The 20,926-nt window shown below is 45.8% G+C and overlaps 3 protein-coding genes across 3 annotated transcripts in view; 2 read left to right on the top strand and 1 right to left on the bottom strand.

The window, feature by feature from the left end:
• Positions 1-1,454: 1,454 nt before the first annotated feature.
• On the bottom strand, positions 1,455-4,712 carry LOC118898724 (serum amyloid A-2 protein-like). Its single transcript, XM_036859172.1, has 4 exons — positions 4,605-4,712; positions 4,186-4,277; positions 2,138-2,276; positions 1,455-1,747 (listed from the first exon to the last, which is right to left on the bottom strand). Exons 2-4 carry the CDS (start codon positions 4,271-4,273, stop codon positions 1,585-1,587), a joined length of 390 nt encoding a protein of 129 aa, XP_036715067.1. The 5' UTR covers positions 4,274-4,277; positions 4,605-4,712; the 3' UTR covers positions 1,455-1,584.
• A 13,544-nt stretch (positions 4,713-18,256) lies between these two features.
• The window catches only part of LOC118900004 (serum amyloid A-2 protein), a 3,266-nt gene continuing 596 nt past the window's right edge, over positions 18,257-20,926 (top strand). The window contains exons 1-3 of the mRNA XM_036862119.1: positions 18,257-18,371; positions 18,700-18,791; positions 20,701-20,839. Coding sequence (XP_036718014.1) covers positions 18,704-18,791; positions 20,701-20,839 — 227 coding nt within the window. The 5' untranslated portion in view covers positions 18,257-18,371; positions 18,700-18,703. The remainder of the gene's footprint in view (positions 18,372-18,699; positions 18,792-20,700; positions 20,840-20,926) is intronic.
• LOC118900003 (serum amyloid A-2 protein-like) overlaps positions 18,805-20,926 on the top strand; it is a 27,973-nt gene continuing 25,851 nt past the window's right edge. The window contains exon 1 of the mRNA XM_036862118.1: positions 18,805-20,700. The gene's annotated coding sequence lies outside the window, so the exon portion shown is untranslated. The remainder of the gene's footprint in view (positions 20,701-20,926) is intronic.

Here is a 20,926-nt window from a genome sequence, read left to right as displayed (position 1 = left end):
ATGGATGACTTGAAAGTTTGGATAAAGCAAGTTCTCCAAATTTTTGTAAATAGGAAAAATTTAATAATCAGCCTTTTTATTACTTGAAATAAAAGTTGGATACAGAAGTCTATTCACCATTCTTTTTTTTTTTTTTTTTTTTTGGCTACCTTGGGTCTTCGTTGCTGTGCGTGGGCTTTCTCTAGTTGCGTCGAGCGGGGGCTACTCTTCGTTGCGGTGTGTGGGCTTCTCACTGCGGTGGCTTCTCTTGTTGCGGAGCACGGGCTCTAGGTGCCTGAGCTTCAGTAGTTGTGGCGTGTGGGCTCAGTAGTTGTGGCTCGCGGGCTCTAGAGCTCAGGCTTAGTAGTTGTGGTGCACGGGCTTAGTTGCTCTGCGGCATGTGGGATCTTCCCGGACCAGGGCTCGAACCCGTGTCCCCTGCATTGGCAGGCGGATTCTTAACCACTGCACCACGGAAGCCCCTATTCACCACTCTTTAAAGTGTTAGATCATTTTAGTTCTTGGAATCTGTAATCTGAAAAAACCAAACACCAAAACCAAAGTTTTTATCCAAGGAAGAAGGTTCTTGGTTTATCTAGGAATTTGTGATTTATAGAGTCACTCATAATTCCTGGGCTCTAACAGGCCCAAACCCCTTTTATTAGACACTGTTTTCCTCAATAAGAAGTAACATGCTGGGACTTGCGTGGCAGTCCAGTGGTTAAGACTTGGAGCTTTCACTGCCGTGGGCCTGGGTTCAATCCCTGGGGGGAGAACTAAGATCCCACAAGCCATGCGGCATGACCGGAAAAAAAAGTAACATGCTGCTGGCTTTCCTCTGTTGGGAAGGGTCCAGGGAGGGAAAATGACTTCTTCTCAAGGACCTGACACATATCCAATGCAATACAAAACCTCCTGATACTTAATCTTGATGTTGTCCCTATGCCTCCGTTTCTTGACATGTTTGTTCCTGGACACTTGCCTAAGGCAAGGAATATAGAGCGAAGGGAAGCTGCTTTGGAGGCACTTCTGGATGGCACAGACAGAAATTGGTTCATAGATGGATTTGTAGGTGTTGCTGAGAAATGAACAGAAGATCAAGGTGCAGTTGCTGGAGCAGGATTCCACGATCCAGTCCTCCCGAGGCTGTGTCCCCTGCCCGCACACAGACACCACTGAGGACAAACTAAGGGAACTAGACCCCAGGGCAGAGAAGCTGACAGGACACAACTGCCAGGGAGTGAAGAGGCCTGAATACAGAAGGGCCTAGAAAGAGCACCACTGTGACCAGAGGGGCCTGGAGGGGAGCGGGTCTGATTAGGGGAAGGGGTGGAGCAGGGTGTCTGCCCTGTATGATGCTGAGATTGTGTCCCCGACACCCAAGACACAGGCACAGACTCGGCCTTCACGTGGATGTCCAGCCATCACCCCTTGGGAACAAACAGGCTGTCCTTATATCAAAGAATAACACACAGTTTTCAACATTCAATCTCTTAAGCATTTATTAGATCTGCTGGCATCTGTGGACAGAGAACTCACTAGCTCAGCGTCCCTGCCCTTGGGGGCTCACAGCCCCGTCGTCTCCTGAGCAGAGTGAGAGGCAGCTCAGTACTTGTCGGGCAGGCCGGGAGGTCTGAAGTGATTGGGGTCTTTGCCGCTCCGGCCCCATTCATTGGCAGCCTGGTCGGCCCTCGAGTCCTCCAGTCCGTGGCCACTGTCTCCATGTTTAAAAAAGTCTGTGACTCTCGGAATCATCTCTCTGGCATCGCTGGAATGGAGGAGGGCAGGTAGGGGATTACTCCAGGGCTGACGAGCAACAGCCCACCCTCCCCATCTCTCCTCTTTCCAAGGAATCAAGGGCTCTGACAGGAGCTAGGAAAGAGGGGATGAAGCCTGAGGCTGCCCGGGCTCAGCACACCTCAGCCCTGCGGGTCCCCTTATGCTGGGTGAACAGCACCCACGGGGGAGGCTTGGGAATCGTCTGTCCCACCAGCCTTGCTCTGCTCTTCAGCCACTCAGACCCCGCACAGGACACAGAGGGTGAGGGTGGATAAGAGGAGGAGAGGCCACAGCCCTACAGGAAGTCCTCCAGGGCTTGGCCCCTCCTGGCTGTCCGAGGCTCTCACACCCACCCCTGCATCCTCAAGGCCCCTGGTACCTGATCACTTTAGCAGCCCAGACGCCCCCAGGTCCCCTTTCGGCACCGTCACGGTTGCCCCGGGCGTGGAAGTACTTGTCTGAATTTTTGTAATTGGCTTCTCTCATGTCAGAGTAGGCTCTCCACATGTCTTTAGCCCCTGGGAGGAATGCATATAGAGAAAGGATTATCAGGTGGACAGAAAGCTGTGACACACCTTAGAGAAGAATCAAGGAATGAAAAATCTTCCACTGACTCAGTTTCATCCTGTGGCCATAGCACCATGAGTACCATAGGTTGAGAAGAGCATTCTTTGTGCCTAGTTTCCTGCTCCTGGTAACTCGAATGAGAGTCGTTATGGGGGGAGGGGCACAGCTGTGTTGGACCTGGTTGTCTGGCCCCTATGATGCCGTCTCTGGACTGCATCTCACTTAGGGCTCTGTGTGATATGTTTAAAGGAGAGAAGGGAGCTATCATTATAGGGCAGGATTCCTCAGCTTCATACTATTGAAATTTTAAGCCAGATAATTCGTTGTTGTTCAGGGCTGTCCTGGGTATTGTAACACGTTTAACAGCATCCCTGACTTCTACCCACTAATGGGCAACCTATTCCCCAAGTGTGACAACCAAAAATGTTTCCAAACATTGCCAAATATCTCCAGGACACAAAATTGCCTTGGCCCCGAACCACTGTTATAAAAGGAAGCTGCATAGGATAAGATCCAGGGGACTTGGGTGAGTGAGGAGGTGACATGGAAGACAGATTCTGAGAAAGGGGCAGACATGCAGCACCTCTGCTCTGACGCCTAAGAAATGTATTCCTGCTGCGCGAATGCGCTAATTGTGACTTGATTCCCCTGCCTGTTAGACACGTGAATGGCATCTTGAGAACTTTCTAGTGGACGGTATTGATGATGTGGGCTGCTTGAGGAAGCAAGCCCTTGAGCAGTGGGTCTTTTCCTCAGCCTGGTTACACTTGCCAATCATCTGGGGAGGTACTGAAAGTCCCATGAGACCTACCTCACACCCCAGGCCAATTACCTCACACACTCTGGGGTGGGTCTCGGGCATCAATAGTTTTCATTGCTCCCCAGGTGAATCCAACATGCAGCTGAGATTGATAAGCCCCCAGCTTGAGGAAGTGGTACTAGGACAAGTCTACCCAGCAAGAGCTTTGGCCTCATGCACAGCTGGGTTCAAACTTCTGTCCTGCCACCTGCTGACTGGCACTTAGTCCCTGGGCAATGGACTCGGCTGCTCTAAGCCTCGGTTTTCTCCCCTTCAGATGGGGGAAGATGCCTCCCTCACGGAGATATTCTGCAGGCAAGTAGGTGACCAACTGTCCCAGCCTAACCAGAACTGCCCCTGTTTTCCTGGAACTGCCCCAGTTAACGTTGAAAGTGTCCTGGAAAACTCCTCAGACCTGGGCAAAGCAGGAGAGTTGGTCACCCTGAAGTGCATGTAAGGGCCGAGTTCCTACTGGAAGCTTGATATATGTTACTAGGTTCCCCCCTCGGTCGCACACGGGTTTTTTTTGTCAGTTAAAAGGCTAGAAAAGGGTGGGAAACAGACTAAACCAGGGACAGTGTCACTGAGTATAGGAAGCAGGAGCAAGAGCTAAGCTGAAGGTCCCTGAATTATCCAATTAGGAAATGGAAGGTAAGAAGGAAGCGAAGAAGAAGAGTGGAAGGAAGGAAGGAAGGAAGAGAGAAAGGGAGGGAAGAAGGGAGAAATGGATGGAGGGAGAGAAGAAGAGAAGGGAAATAGATGGATAGCTTTCATCCTACTTCATGCAATTGGTCTGAGGGAAATGCTGTACCATTTCAAGACTTACTTTGTGTCTTCCAGTCAAACTTCCATTTCAGCTGGGAATGATGATTGTTCTTTCTCTAGTAACTGATTGACATAAATCCTGTGGTTTTCAATCTGTCTGAATAAAAGCTCCCCAAACACCTGGCACCTTCTACCACATAGGGCGGCACCGCCTAAGACAGTAGCTCCAACCCTTAAGAGTGCTCAGGGTGAATCCCAGAGGCCCTTGGGTGCCATCCCCCCTCCACGAGCCTTACCTTCATAAGCCTCACCAAGGAAGGAAAACCATCGGCTGTGGACTCCCAGCACCAAGGAGCAGAGAACGAGGCCTGTGAAAAGCTTCATTGTGCTGAAATGAAAGGAGAGGGTCAGGGAGACACGGACAAGCCTTGCACACCCACTCTGGGATTTGTACGTCAAGGAGAGCCCATCTGTTCTTTTCCAGTTGTTCTCATTAGACTCTCAGTGGTCCTCCTAGGGAACATTGCAGTAGGACCTCACTCGGAGCCGCTAGCCCTCAGTGCTGAACCCACCAACCCTGAACCAAGATTGTCTAAGAGGTCACCAAGGTGTCTACGGTGGAAGAAGAGGGCAGCTGGGGCCTAGCTGTGTCTTGCTAAAGCGGCCTGTAATTAATCAAAAAGCATTTCCCATGCACCACTCTGCCAGCACTCACCTTATACAGGACAAATACAAAACAGAAGAATTAAAGTAAGTGTTTTCAAAGAAAGCACTCCTTGGAGAAGTTTCTCACCTGAAACCGGTGGAGCAGACCTGCTGGGGACAGGTGGCTGTATTTATACTGAACCATCCTTGCTGGGGTCATGGGGTGAGAAGGAAAGCCAGACTGGTGCCTGGAGGAGAGTCCCTGCAGGTCATTTCTCCTACAAAACTGCAAAGAGTAACTTATTGGAGACCAATGGCTGTCCTCATCCACAGGTCATTTTCCTCATTGTGCAACCCTGAGAAAATAGGTAGGCCTGTTCTGCCTGGTGGCCACTGTCAGGGGTGGAGGTGCTGAGGCCCGGGCCACCCGGGCTGCGGAGAAGAGGGTGTGGAGCTCCAGGATGGAGGCCCCCCAGCTGTTGGGAGGTGTGTGGTTAGAGGATGTTCCTTCAGCCTGGACCTTGCTTTCCGGGTCGTTTCCTCAGGATGGTCCCTTCTGGACCAGACAGCAGATGTGCCAGAAATTAAATCCTTTGAGCTCATGTCCAAATTCTTGAGCTTCAAAACTGACAGTCCAGCTCCACCGAATCACATGTGTGCCCTGAGCACTTTCCACCACTCTGTGTGCCTATGCTGAGCTTTCAGCTCCAAGGCAATAGAGAGCCCTCTCAACCTCCTAGCCAACAGGAGGTGTATTATCTAAGCTGGCTCTTGAGATGGGAGTAATCCTAGCAGAGGGGAGTTCCTGCTAGTTCCTGCACCCTGGAGATGCATCATAGTGGGAGTGAGAGTGTTTTGGTGCAAGGGGCTACTGTGTAAACTCTAAGAAACCTCTAATAGGACAGAGGGGTGTAACAGCTGTTATAGAAAATGGCAGCCCAACTGGGAAAGTGCCAGGCTCCTAGTCAGGGGAATGGTGGAGGTGTCTGCTGTATTTTCCTGGTCGGGGTGTGTGTGGGGTGTCACTGTGAGTCAAAAATATCAGCAGGGTCTTCCCAGCAGATGAGGCCTGTGTGTATATGAACAGAGCTTTCAACTCTCAAGGGAAAATCCCTTGTGCCTCATCCTAACCTGGAGATTAAAAAGTACAAGAAATGCAAACAATTTCTCAAGTCCAGTTGCCTTATAGGACTATTTTTAAAAACCTCTTCCAAGGACCAATTTAAATTTAAATTAACACAAACCATGTCTGTCTTGTCACCTTTGTACATATAGTGCTTATCATGTTATCTGGTAAATAACAGGCACGCTTTCATTACTTTACTCATTCTACAGTTACTTGCTGAGCTGTCCCTACATGCCAGCACTCACCTGGGTGCTGGATGTCTCTAGCCACATGGTGTTTATGTTGTAGTGATTAATCAATAAGTATATAACACAAATAGTGACATCCCTCATTATCTAAATCTAATCCATTCCTGACAGTGTGTTGCGGAGCAGTGGTTTTTTGGGGGTCAAGGGTAGCAAATTTTTGAATATCAATTATATTACAAGAGAAAAAATAATAATCCCTCCCTAGCCAATTTTTACAAATAATATCAGAAATACTCGAACACCTGTTTAACAATCTATCAATGATATCTACACAATATAAAACAAAATACCAATTGCCTAATTTTTTAATAATTAATGAGCCCATTAGTCGGTGTCTTGTGTGAAATCCACACTAATACTCTAGAAAGTCGAACACAAATTCTGTTTTCTTCCTATACTGCAACAAATATGCACCGTAAACTTTAAAAATTAAAAAATTTTTAAAGATAATGCCAATAATTTTTGTATAATAAAATATACAGGAATATTGGTGACAGAATAACTTAAAAAATACACATCTAAGATTAATCTCTGTCCAAATTCAAGGAGCTGGGTGACAGTCTTTTCTACCTGGCACTGGAAATTCTGTATACAGATGGTTGTAAACAATGGTCTGAAGCTATAGATGATGCAATTATTGAAACACACACACACGCACACACAAACATGTTAAATGGACGTCTGTTTATATTGCCTTTACTTTTTATCACCCTGATAATATGAGACAGTGTTTGCAGTTAAATTTTTGAATAGATATTAATGTTTAATGTGTCTTGATCACTCTGGCAATGGGCATCACTGTTGTCTGCAGGGTCTAAACCTAAGGGTGACCTTAGGTAGAGATACTGACACACATCACACATATCACATACCAGAGAGATAGCAGAGTATCTGGGAATAAATGCAAGTAAGTCAGTGGATTTGGTGGTGGGACCTTGTGGAAGTTCATTTCTTTTTTTTTTTTTTTAATAAATTTATTTATTTTATTTTTGGCTGCATTGGGTCTTCATTGCTGTGCGCTGGCTTTTCTCTGGTTGCAGTGAAAAGGGGTTACTCTTCGTTGCAGTGCGCGAGCTTCTCATTGTGGTGGCTTCTCTTGTTGCAGAGCACTGGCTCTAGGCGCGCAGCCTTCAGTAGTTGTGGCACATGGGCTCAGTAGTTGTGACACACAGGCTTAGTCACTCCGTGGCATGTGGGATCCTCCCAGACCAGGGCTTGAACCCGTGTCCTCTGCATTGACAGGTGGACTCCCAACGATTGCGCCACCAGGGAAGCCCTGGAAGTTCATTTCTGATTGCTTCTATTTTTCAGTGAAATATGGAGCAAAGTCATCAACTGAGAGGAGGATGGAGGAGGAATAGGTGTTGGAAGTTTCAGGAGAAAAGTGAAAAATCATCATCTAGGAGAATGGCACAGGGAATGAACTGAGGAAGTGTAGTCAGATTGCAAGGCAGCTCGAGGTTAATGACCATGAATTGAAAGTGAGACCAGTCACTGTGTTTGTGTGTTTTTCTCAGACCACATTCAGTTGCCAAAGTGTAGACTTGAAGTAAGTGGGGAATTGGATATCACCACTCATTAAATACTAGTTGAATTATTGGATGAATTAATACATGCAAAGGTCAAAGGAGAATTCATTTAAAGATGAGGGAGGGTTAAAGTATAGAGGGAGAGAGTTAACAAAGGGAGAGTGACTGAGAGTGAAAGATGGGCATAACAGATACTCCAAGGTCCAAGAGTCCACAGGACCACTAGGGATGTGGTTGCCCAGGTGTAGTAGGAGAGCAGGTCTTTCTCTGATAAGGGAAGGAAAGGAGAGAGGATGAGGAAGACGTATTTTGAGATGGAGGACAGAGAACTGAGGGAAACCAGGAACACCTGTCTTTACCTGTCACAGGACTCATCACTCTCTACCTGTTTGCATTTCTGAGTTTGGCACCACAGTGCACAAAACCCAGGGGTAAGAACCTTGTCTGACTTATTGACAATCTGCTGTATCTCTAACACCTAGCACAGCACCCCAACTATAACAGGTCCTTTTTATTGATTGAATGAATCAATGAGTGAATGAAGGAGGAGACTGTTAGAGGTCATGTGTAGGTAGAGTTTGGAAGTTAAGAAGAATGAAAAAGCTTTGAAATGATGTGCACTGTGTAGTATCAGTCATTTAGAGATGAATATGGACATTGTCTATATGCAGTGAAAACCCAGCCTACTTGAATGGCTGAACTTACTGTCAAAAAAATATATCCAGAAAGCAAACACTTCTCCCCACCTCCACAGCTTCCATCTCACTATTCTGCACCGTCATCTAGATTATTGTGATGAATCCCTAACTGGCTTCCATATTTCCACCCTGGCTCCCGACTAGTCTCTTCTCAGTACAGCAACCAGACTGTTAAAACACAAGGCAAATCATGTCACTCTCTGCTCAAGAGGATCTCAGTTTTACCCATAGCTGAAACCAAAGCTCTGCAATGGCTTACAATACTCTGCTCTGTCTCACTCACACCTCATGGCCTATGTCTCTCCTCTCACTCCTTTCCCTCCATCCACCACACTGGTCTCCTCCCTGATCTTTAAACACTCCAGGCACATTTCACCCCAGGGGCTTAGTTATTTATTCCTTTCATCTGGAACATTCTTTTCCCAGATATTTGCATATTGGGGCTTTGGGAAGAGCAAGATCTTAAATTTCAGGATGCAAGAAGGTTCAACAACATAATTAATGTCACTAAGAGTGTTGGCAGCAAATATGTTGAAATGAGGGTTGTAAGTGACATGAGGAAATTTTCCAGGAAGGTGGGAGAGGACTGGGGAGATCTATCAGCAAATATAATAGAGACATGCTTTGCCCCCAAATATTGCTAATCAGATTGTCTATTTCAGAAGCATCCTGTGGGCGTCTGAAGAATGCAGAGTCATGGGCCAGAATCTTGAAGGTTCTGATTCAGCAAGTTTGAATGCCTGTGTTTCAAAATATCCCTGTTTTGGAAATCACTTGTGTAGAGAACATTGGTCTGGAGAGAGAGCAGTTAAGAATTTGACAGGGACTTAGGAGAAGACACTCCAAAGAGCATCGGGGGTAAATTCTGCGGAAATGGCAGTGGAGGAAAAAGGGGATGGAGACCCCCCTCTTCCCCATCCTATTGTTCCGGAATTGCAGGAGGTGTACCCCAGGGGAGAAGGTGACAATAAGGTGGAATCGACATGGGAAAGGCAAGTTTCAGGTTTTTCTAACAGGGAAAAGAAATAGGCAAAGATAAAGGGGAGTACTCACCACAGAGCCTTCTCACCCAGGGCTCAGAGGAAGGGCAGGTAGAATGTAAAGAGGTCTGAGTCTGACCCATAGAGCAATTAGTTTCTGTTAAGTGAAAGAAGGGACAGGATGACAGGGGTAAAGGAAATAGTGGTTTAGCGTATTGTTTAGTGACAGCAGGCTGGGATCATTTACTGCTTTGGGCTGAGTGTGCAGTGCTGTGCTGTGGAAAGCTGATACTGATGAGCCAGTAGAACTGCCCCCCACTCCAAAGTCCAAAAGGACTGTAAAATGAAACAATGGGGTTGCCTTTCTGATCTCCCCCTCCTCCTATTAACAGAAGTTCTAGAGAGAATAGAACAACAAAGGAGCAGGGTAGGAAAGAGAGGTTAGAGAGAGTAGGTAAGGTATACTCCCAATACATGTTTACTATGAAATATTTATGAGAAGTTGGTCTTTCAAGCTGACACACAGTGTTCAAACTCAGTGTCTATAGGCCTAATAGGCCAGGTCTTTCTACCTTCCGAGATCTCTAATTACTGGGAAGAGGATCCCAATTTTCTCCTTAGGGCAGGGGTGCTCTATTTATCTATGAATTCATCTTTTATAGAGTCACAGCCAATTCATTCTTTCTCACATGCATACCAGGTCTCCTGGGAATGCCTCTCTTTCACTCATTAAGAAAACAATCCACTTCCATACAAATGAACTTATCTACAAAACAGAAATACTGTTACAGATGTAGAAAACAAACTTATGGTTACCAGGGGGTTAGGGGTGGGGGAGGGATAAAATTGGGAGATTGGGGTTGACATATACACACTACTATGTATAAAATAGATAACTAATAAGGACCTATTGTATAGCACGGGGAACTCTACTCAATACTCAGTAACGGCCTATATGGGAAAAGAATCTAAAAAAGAGTGGATACATGTTTATGTATAACTGATTCACTTTGCTGTACACCTGAAACTAACACAACATTTTTTAAAATTAATTAATTTATTTATTTATTTTTGGCTGTGTTGGGTCTTCGTTTCTGTGCGAGGGCTTTCTCTAGTTGCGGCGAGCGGGGGCCACTCTTCATCGCGGTGCGCGGGCCTCTCACTATCACGGCCTCTCTTGTTGTGGAGCACAGGCTCCAGACGCGCAGGCTCAGTAGTTGTGGCTCACGGGCCCAGTTGCTCCGCAGCATGTGGGATCTTCCCAGACCAGGGCTCAAACCCGCGTCCCCTGCATTGGCAGGCAGATTCTCAACCACTGTGCCACCAGGGAAGCCCCTAACACAACATTTTAAATCAACTCTCCTCCAGTAAAAATTTTAAAAAAAGAAAGAAACAATCCACTTCCAAACTCCTTTCTGATGGAGAAGCTGTAGAGAATATAAATGGCTTACTCAAGTACCAGAACCAAGAATGCACACAAAGCTTTGGCCGGTGCTCTTTCTACTCCAGCCCCTTGTCTCCATAACTTAACAAATTCTCTCTTCTGAGAACTGGCAAACCTCTTAAAAATATGATGGATGGTTTATGGTAATTCTAGGTTGCATGATTTGGTTTGGGAGAACGCCACTGGACACAGCAATCTGAGCTTCTGGCAGTAGAAACCAGAACTTTGCCCATTCTATCTTTCCACGCTTATCTCGGATAGAAAGATTCATTACGAAACACCAGAATACCATCCCAGTAGAGATTGTGACACTGAGTTCCCATCACAGACCCTAAAACCCAGCCACCTGGACTTAGAGGCAGCATTAAGAGCCAAGCCCTGGATTTGGGCACACCTAGTATGACTTCTGCTCTGTCATATACTCATATTGTGGAAGAGCATTTACTGACCTGGAGAAGCATAGTTAACATCTAAGGAGAAAATAATGTAATAGAATATGATCCCACGTTTGTTAAAACACATTCTCTCACTGTGAAAGATAACCTAGGAAGTTGTATATCAAATGGTATCCACGTTTCTAGGTAGTGGGAAGTGTTCATCTTATTCTGGGTTTTTAGGATTTCCTACAATATGTTCATTCATCAACTATTCAACCTTCAATGCAACAGCCACTACACTAGATGTTGGGCATATATTGCAGGGAGAGGGGACAAGAAATAACCAGGTCCAGGCTATGCCTTCATGAAAATGAGACTTGTAATTGGGGAGAAAAATGATTATACATGCATAGGAGAGAAAGCTCATACTTATTTTATGATAAAATCAGTAAGATTCCAATAAATAAAATGGAAAGACTATGTACAAAAAGTATAGTGAAAGAAAAGAGAAGGCAAGGTGTCACTCATCCCCCTAAGATTGTTATCTCCCCCAAAGAACAACAATCCTCAGATATTAACTTCATGACTCATTCCCATCCTGTCCTCCTTAAAATTAATAAAATCAGAAATGGCTCAGCTGTCAAAGGTTCCCTGCGCCTTTACTTCCTCCAGCCAGCAGGCTCTCCATTACTGTGGTAGGGAGGGCAGGGGAAACGATCTTCCTCCTGTTTCTTCTACCTAACATGCTCATCATTAAGCACGTAAAAGGACCAACAATTTTTTTAATAAATTTATTTATTTATTTTTGGCTGCGTTGGGTCTTCGTTGCTGCACACAGGCTTTCTTCAGTTGCGGCAAGCGGGGGCTACTCTTCGTTGTGGTGCATGGGCTTCTCATTGCGGCGGCTTCTCTTGTTGCGGAGCATGGGCTCTAGGCGCTCCGGCCTCAGTAGTTGTGGCTTGAGGGCTCTAGAGCGCAGCCTCAGCAGTTGTGGCGCACGGGTTTAGTTGCTCCGCGGCATGTGGGATCTTCCCAGACCAGGGCTCGAACCCGTGACCCCTGAGTTGGCAGGCAGATTCTTAACCACTGCGCCACCAGGGAAGTCCAGGACCAACAATTTAATTAAGGATATGGACTCCTAATTCTGTTTGGTGTGTGTCCCTTCTTGCAAAGCCCACACCTCCTCGTGAGAGAGAACACTCTCCTACTAGCACAGAGTTTCCAATCTGCATCCTCCAGGCACCAGGAAATCCCGGTTTGAACCTGTCTGTACTTAGTTCTGAGTCTCTTCCCCCAAAGGCTGTTGTATTGCTCCTCTGAAGCCTCCTGGATTCTAACTGATGGAATGGATCAAGATAATGGACGTGCAGGGGAGCACGGTGGGGTTATGTCACCAGCCCCCTGTTAGCAACAGCAAGGCCACCCTCAGAGCCGGCAACTGGTGTTGTCAACATACCAAAAACCTCTGCACTGTGTTTTAAAATATTTTATTTTCTTTCTTTTTAAACACTTGCAAAAGGGAGTACTGAATTATAGACAATGCAAAGCTCCAAATCTCTTATGGAATTGTGTAATATTGGTGAAACTAAGAACTCATTTGGGGAAGGGATAATTTTGTTGTTGTTTTTATTGAAGTAGAGTTGATTTACAATATTGTGTTAGTTTCTGATGTATGGCAAAGTGATTCAGTTATACACATATATATTTGTATATATACATATATTCTTTTTCATATTCTTTTCCATTATGGTTTATTACAGGATATTGAACATGGTTCCCTGTGCTATACAGTAGGACATTGTTGTTTATCTATTTTATATATAGTAATGTGTATCTGCTAATCCCAAACTCCTAATTTATCCCTCCCCCCACCCCCTTTCCCCTTTGGTAACCATGAGTTTGATTTCTATGTCTGTGAGTCTCTTTCTATTTTGTAAATAAGTTCATTTATATCATATTTTAGATTCCATATATGTGATATCATGTGGGAGGGGAAATTTTTCAAGTCCCAATAATTCTTCTTAAGTTTAGTTTAAATTTCAAGTGATTAACAGTAAGTATGTCTTATGAATCATATTAAACCTTCTGTACTTGCTAGGCTCTTCAACTTGTTAAGCATGTTTTTCAATTTTATAAAATAGAAAAGGTTTTCACTTTAGATGAACAATAAAATGTTATGTCAAAAAGAGAGTCCTTTTCCTTCTACATTCATTGGCAAGAAAATCCAACTTGGGAAATTTACTGCTTATGATTGAGCAAAGTCAAACATTTAGATTTTACAGGAGAGTCTGTCTCAACCTGATTAACAAAACAAGGAGTGCTTGTTTATCTCTCTGTGTCCTAAACATCCTGGAACTCCCTGGTTTCTCTTAGTCTTTCTTCTGAGAAATGTGACTTACAACACAGTGGTTCAATAAACGAAGTATGTCCAGATCCAAGTGATTCGCCTTCCAATTTTCTTTGAACTAACTTGATTCTCTGCCTAAATGGAGACTCACATCTCTCTTGATACATTGCGTCTTGCCATACTCCCAGCAGTGTATCCTCTGGTCAGACTTGCTGGATGAGCATACTGCCCAGAAGCAGAGACCCCACTTCTCCGAAGCCCCCAGCCTGATTCAGGAGCTCCAGGCTCACCAGTTACTTCCAGGGATGGGTAACTCACAGCATGGAGACCTGACCCCAGGTCAGAAGGGAAGCTGGGGCAGGTGCCACTCAGAGAAAGACTGGGGATAATGACGTGAGCCCCTGCTTGGCATACCTGCCCTTCTTGGCGCACAGACCTGCCCACCTCCAGGACCTGTACACTTGAGAAAGGCCTGGAATTACTGGCATTTGGACCAGTGAGAAGGTTTTAGGGTCAAGGAAAAACAGCCATGGCTTCCTGTGGTCCAGCTGGCTACCGCACGTCCTAAATGTGCTTCTCAGCTTCCACCAGGACTTCCCTTTTCCCCAACTCTAATCTTGTGGGATCCCTCAGACAGATGGGGAGTCATCAGCTGGGGAAGGAAATACTTTGTGCTTCCTCAGACCTTCACCCCAATCCCATCCCAACTTCAATGAGATTTATAAGCTCTAAGAATCTGAGAAAGAATAGATACCTGTATACGCATAACTGAATCACTTTGCTGTACACCTGAAACTATCACAACATTGTTAATCAGCTATACTCCAATATAAAATAAAAAGTTAAAAAAAAATAAATCCTGACTTTTTGTAATGCGTCGGGGCTAGCACCTCACCCTGCCTCTCAACTAGTATTCCCGCCTGGCTGACTCAGATGCTTTCTGTCCCTCTTATGATGTGTGTGGGGTTTTTGGTTGTTGTTTCTTTTTTTTCTATTTTCAACGTTTTGGCTTTCTTTTCTTCTTGAAATACTTGTAACAGTAAGACGATTTCTGTTTAAAATATAGGTTTTCTTATTATTCGGGTATGGATGATAAGGCCAACAGATCAGGAGACAACTGCCATTAAAAACACAGTTTGTTACTCACAGATCCCCAAAGAAGGGGACACATCACACCAAGGGGGACGGGGTGGCCACACGAGGAAGCACCCAGGGTGGGCCAGGGGACAGAGAGAGGGGGAGAAAACGTGACAAACGCCTTTATTGTGGCTTCTGTGGGAGGACCAGTGAGGCAGGGTGAGCGGGTTTAGGACTGGCTCCTTTGAATACTTTCAGCTGGCTCTCGCTCGGCATAGGGGCTGGTTCCTAGCTGTCTGGTACCTGGCTCTGGTGTGATTAGGGCAGGTGGATAGTGGCCCAGAGTGTGAGGGCGCAATAAAGGAGGTGGTTGAGGTGTGAGCTCTGGATTGGTTGGTTTGTATTTGAAAGGCTCACTCACAGGTTAGTTTACTATCACAGGCTAGTTTACTAACCTGTAAGAATTGGCTACCTCTGGGAGAAGCAGTCCCTCCAGGGGCAGGGAGGCCCCAGGATGTGAAAGCATCAAAAACACAGATACAGAATGGAAAAACATGTTTAACACAACTTCTGAGGCATCCTTGGAGTGGCTCAGGCATCCCGCTGCTGCCAGATGAGCCAGGCTGTATGAGGCTCTTATCAGTGGATGTTGGATCCTTGCCTGGCTTGCTTTATCTTGTTGTAAATCCCTGTAATCTCTACTCCTCTACCTAAATGTCTCCAGTCTCAATCCACACCCAGCGGTCCACTCTTCCTCCTCTGCAGAATGGTCAAGGACCTAGTGAACTCCTCAACGGCAGGTTCAACTATGTTCTAGAGTTCTTGTCAGTCAAAGTGCAAGTGCCTCCTCTTTTCTCGGCTTTTACACATTTTTGTCCCCAGCCTGCCACTCCACAATCACAACCCAAAAAGTGCACTCTCTATGTCCTCCGCCACCTGCCTGCATCCATCCCGCGGAAGCTTCCATTCCTACATCCCCAGTGTGTTCCATCCACTGTTCACACTCTTCTTTCCCCGGTCTGCACCACACCTCAAGTAACAATCCGGTCACCTTGATGCCACAGAGCACTGGCTGCACTACTTGTGCCTGTGCAGGGAGGATGAGATCGGATGCCCATTGGGTCCTCACCATCTCTGCCACATCTCCCATGAACCGTCCCCAGGTGCAGTCCAACACCATTTTAACATTGCCTGTAGGATGGTGAGACGGAGGGTGGTACACACACTTCTCCGTGGGTCCCCATTGCTTGATGTGAAATTGTTTCATCCAGACCTGGGTTAAGGATGATCTTCAAAGCTGTGTGGCTCTACCTCTCTGGTGCCTATTAGGGACATAACTGGTGCTGCAAACATCTCTCCGTTCTCTTGGTCCCTGGGGACGCCCTCTGGCCCAAAGACAGAGATAGCAGTCACAGTTGTCTCCCCCCTTGGGGTAAATCCCAAGATCACGCATCTCAGAGACCAGTGCATGTCCCCTCTTGGCCCTTATTTTTTTTCATTTACTTATTCATGGACCTTTATTCACCCATAAAAAACAAATCTGTTGTGTCCCTTAAAAAATTCCACTAGGAATTTTTGATTAGCATTGCACTGAATTTATAAATTAATCCAAGGAGAACTGATATCTTTACTAAGTTCAAACATCCTCTCCATGAACATGACATACATCCCCCACTTTTTATCCCTTAACAAACTTAAATTTTCTCTGTAAATGTTTGTGTATTTTTAAAGTTTTCCCTAGATAGTTAATGTTTTTGGTACTATTTTGTATTGTATTTTTTTAACTGTTAAGAATTGGTGTTGGGACTTCCCTTGTGGCGCAGTGGTCAATAATCCGCCTGCCAGTGCAGGAGACACGGGTTTGAGCCCTGGTCCGGGAAGATCCCACATGCCGTGGAGCAACTAAGCCCGTGCGCCACAACTACTGAGCCTGTGCTCTAGAGCCCGCGAGCTACAACTACTGAGCCCGCGAGCCACAACTACTGAAGCCTGCACACCTAGAGCCTGTGCTCCGCAACAAGAGAAGCCACCGCAGTGAGAAGCCTGTGCACCGCATTGAAGAGTAGCCCCTGCTCACTGCAACTAGAGAAAGCCCGTGGGCAGCAACGAAGACCCAACGCAGCCAAAAAAAAAGAATTGGTGTAGAGAAACACAATTGATTTTTTATGTGAAACATGGCAATCTCACTGAATTCTCTTAGTGGCTTCATTAGTGTGCCATTTGATTCTGATGGGTTTTCTACGTAAAAGGTTGCATCATTTAGAACTAATGATAGTTTCATTTCTTCTCTTCCATTTCTTATCCTCCTCATGTTTCTTGTCTTAGCAATGGGCAGGTCCTCCAGGAGAATGTGAAACTGAGGTGATCAGAATAGGACATCCATGTCTCATTCTTGGCCTTCTTGAGAATGCACCTAAAGTTTCTTCTTTACACATAATATTTGCTATAAAGCAATGATTCTCAAACTTTTTTGTCTCAGGGTCCCATTATACTCTTAAAAATTATTGAGGACCTCAAAGAACTTTTATTTATCCTGACTCTATCAGGATTTAACACACTGGAAAGAAAAAATGTTTAAGCATTTAGAAACACAATAATATATTGTGCTGTTATGAAGTTTTATGAGGATTGAGTTAATTTATGAAAAACCCTTTGCAGAGTATCTTAAAAAATGGTCAAATAAATAAATGAATAAATAAAAACACAATAATAAATCCATTACGTTAACATAAATAATATATTTTAATGAAAATAAGCTTTTTCCAAAACAAAAAAATTAATAACAAAAATAGTAGCTTTACGTTTTTGAAAAATTTTAAATATCTAGCTTAATAGAAGATAGCTGGATTCTCATGCCTGATCCTGCACTCAATCTGTCACAATACATTATTTGGGTTGAAGTATACGAAAAAATTCAACATCACACAGATATAACATATAGGTAGAAAACAAGAGAGCATTTTAATAGCATTTTAAGATAATTCAGGCAATTCTTTGATATGATACCAAAACTTGACAAGTGGTAGTTTCTTAAAGGTCAGTTGCAATGTAGAAATCTAAAACCATATCAATGAACATTTCATACCCAGTACACTCATGAAAAAAATGAGAATGAAAAAGGAAAAGAATATCTTAGTGTTACTGTGAAAATAGTTTTGATCTCACAGACCCCCCTGAAAGGGTCTTAAGAGACCCTCAGGTTTCCCTAGAACACACTATGGGAACTGCTGCTATAGATTATTGGTATTTAACCTTTATCAAGTCAAAAAGCTTCTCATTATTTTATTATACCTCTCTCTTTTTTTTTGTCATAATAGGTGTTGACCCTTATGAAATGCATGGCTGAGAGGCTGAGAGGGCTTTCTCTGCCCTGGAGCTGAGAGCTCAGCACAGGTACACAGAGTGGTGGAAAGTGCTCAGGGCACCCACGACATTCGGTGGGGTGGCCTGTCAGTTTTGAAGCTCAAGGGCTTTACACATGAGTTCAAAGGATTTAATTTCTGACACATCTGCTGTCTGGCCCATCAGGGACCATCCTGAGGAAATGACCAGGAAAGCAAGGTCCAGGCTGAAGGAACATCCTCTAACCGCACACCTTCCAGCAGCCAGGGGGCCTCCATCCTGGAGCTCCACACCCTCTTCTCCGCAGCCCGGGTGGCCCGGGCCTCAGCACCTCCACCCCTGACAGTGGCCACCAGGCAGAACAGGACTTCCTATTTTCTCAGGGTTGCACAATGAGGAAAATGACCTGTGGATGAGGACAGCCATTGGACTCCAGTAAGTTACCCTTTGCAGTTTTGTAGGAGAAATGACCTGCAGGGACTCTCCCCCAGGCACCAGTCCAGCTTTCCTTCTCACCCCATGACCCCAGCAGGGATGGCTCAGTATAAATACAGCCACCTGTCCCCAGCAGGTCTGCTCCACCGGTTTCAGGTGAGAAACTTCTCCAAGGAGTGCTTTCTTTGAAAACACTTACTTTAATTCTTCTGTTTTGTATTTGTCCTGTATAAGGTGAGTGCTGGCAGAGTGGTGCATGGGAAATGCTTTTTGATTAATTACAGGCCGCTTTAGCAAGGCACGACTAGGCCCCAGCTGCCCTCTTCTTCCACCATAGACACCTTGGTGACCCCTTAGACAGTCTTGGGTTCAGGGTTGGTGGGTTCAGCACTGAGGGCTAGCGGCTCCGAGTGAGGTCCTACTGCAATGTTCCCTAGGAGGACCACTGAGAGTCTAATGAGAACAAGTGGAAAAGAACAGATGGGCTCTCCTTGACATACAAATCCCAAAGTGGGTGTGCAAGGCTTGTCCGTGTCTCCCTGACCCTCTCCTTTCATTTCAGCACAATGAAGCTTTTCACAGGCCTCGTTCTCTGCTCCTTGGTGCTGGGAGTCCACAGCCGATGGTTTTCCTTCCTTGGTGAGGCTTATGAAGGTAAGGCTGGTGGTGGGGGGATGGCACCCAAGGGCCTCTGGGATTCACCCTGAGCACTCTTAAGGGTTGGAGCTACTGTCTTAGGCGGTGCTGCCCTATGTGGTAGAAGGTGCCAGGTGTTTGGGGAGCTTTTATTCAGACAGATTGAAAACCACAGGATTTATGTCAATCAGTTACTAGAGAAAGAACAATCATCATTCCCAGCTGAAATGGAAGTTTGACTGGAAGACACAAAGTAAGTCTTGAAATGGTACAGCATTTCCCTCAGACCAATTGCATGAAGTAGGATGAAAGCTATCCATCTATTTCCCTTCTCTTCTTCTCTCCCTCCATCCATTTCTCCCTTCTTCCCTCCCTTTCTCTCCTCCTTCCTTCCTTCCTTCCACTCTTCTTCTTCGCTTCCTTCTTACCTTCCATTTCCTAATTGGATAATTCAGGGACCTTCAGCTTAGCTCTTGCTCCTGCTTCCTATACTCAGTGACACTGTCCCTGGTTTAGTCTGTTTCCCACCCTTTTCTAGCCTTTTAACTGACCAAAAAAACCGTGTGCGACCGTGGGGGGGAACCTAATAACATATATCAAGCTTCCAGTAGGAACTCGGCCCTTACATGCACTTCAGGGTGACCTACTCTCCTGCTTTGCCCAGGTCTGAGGAGTTTTCCAGGACACTTTCAACGTTAACTGGGGCAGTTCCAGGAAAACAGGGGCAGTTCTGGTTAGGCTGGGACAGTTGGTCACCTACTTACCTGCAGAATATCTCCGTGAGGGAGGCATCTTCCCCCATCTGAAGGGGAGAAAACCGAGGCTTAGAGCAGCCGAGTCCGTTGCCCAGGGACTAAGTGCCAGTCAGCAGGTGGCAGGACAGAAGTTTGAACCCAGCTGTGCATGAGGCCAAAGCTCTTGCTGGGTAGACTTGTCCTAGTACCACTTTCTCAAGCTGAGGGCTAGTCAATCTCAGCTGCATGTTGGATTCACCTGGGGAGCAATGAAAACTATTGATGCCCGAGACCCACCCCAGAGAGTGTGAGGTAATTGGCCTGGGGTGTGAGGTAGGTCTCATGGGACTTTCAGTACCTCCCCAGATGATTGGCAAGTGTAACCAGGCTGAGGAAAAGACCCACTGCTCAAGGGCTTGCTTCCTCAAGCAGCCCACATCATCAATACCGTCCACTAGAAAGTTCTCAAGATGCCATTCACGTGTCTAACAGGCAGGGGAATCAAGTCACAATTAGCACATTCGCGCAGCAGGAATACATTTCTTAGGCGTCAGAGCAGAGGTGCTGCATGTCTGCCCCTTGCTCAGAATCTGTCTTCCATGTCACCTCCTCACTCACCCAAGTCCCCTGGATCTTATCCTATGCAGCTTCCTTTTATAACAGTGGTTCGGGGCCAAGGCAATTTTGTGTCCTGGAGATATTTGGCAATGTTTGGAAACATTTTTGGTTGTCACACTTGGGGAATAAGTTGCCCATTAGTGGGTAGAAGTCAGGGATGCTGTTAAACGTGTTACAATACCCAGGACAGCCCTGAACAACAACGAATTATCTGGCTTAAAATTTCAATAGTATGAAGCTGAGGAATCCTGCCCTATAGTGATAGCTCCCTTCTCTCCTTTAAACATATCACACAGAGCCCTAAGTGAGATGCAGTCCAGAGACGGCATCATAGGGGCCAGACAACCAGGTCCAACACAGCTGTGCCCCTCCCCCCATAACGACTCTCATTCGAGTTACCAGGAGCAGGAAACTAGGCACAAAGAATGCTCTTCTCAACCTATGGCACTCATGGTGCTATGGCCACAGGATGAAACTGAGTCAGTGGAAGATTTTTCATTCCTTGATTCTTCTCTAAGGTGTGTCACAGCTTTCTGTCCACCTGATAATCCTTTCTCTATATGCATTCCTCCCAGGGGCTAAAGACATGTGGAGAGCCTACTCTGACATGAGAGAAGCCAATTACAAAAATTCAGACAAGTACTTCCACGCCCGGGGCAACCGTGACGCTGCCGAAAGGGGACCTGGGGGCGTCTGGGCTGCTAAAGTGATCAGGTACCAGGGGCCCTGAGGAGGCAGGGGTGGGTGTGAGAGCCTCGGACAGCCAGGAGGGGCCAAGCCCTGGAGGACTTCCTGTAGGGC

This window comes from Balaenoptera musculus, chromosome 8, assembly GCF_009873245.2.
Source record: "Balaenoptera musculus isolate JJ_BM4_2016_0621 chromosome 8, mBalMus1.pri.v3, whole genome shotgun sequence".
NCBI classification, from domain to species: domain Eukaryota; kingdom Metazoa; phylum Chordata; class Mammalia; order Artiodactyla; family Balaenopteridae; genus Balaenoptera; species Balaenoptera musculus.
The sequence above is the reverse complement of the archived record's forward strand: the minus strand, read 5'-3'. Positions and strand labels throughout refer to the sequence as shown.

Bases quoted from the DNA above. Each gene is read 5' to 3' on its own strand.
- LOC118898724 (XM_036859172.1), bottom strand. From the start codon at position 4,273: ATGAAGCTTTTCACAGGCCTCGTTCTCTGCTCCTTGGTGCTGGGAGTC. The intron at 2,277-4,185 runs GTAAGGCTCGTG...CATTCCTCCCAG, and splicing joins CCTTGGTGAGGCTTATGAAG to GGGCTAAAGACATGTGGAGA. The intron at 1,748-2,137 runs GTACCAGGGGCC...CCTCCATTCCAG, and splicing joins TGGGCTGCTAAAGTGATCAG to CGATGCCAGAGAGATGATTC.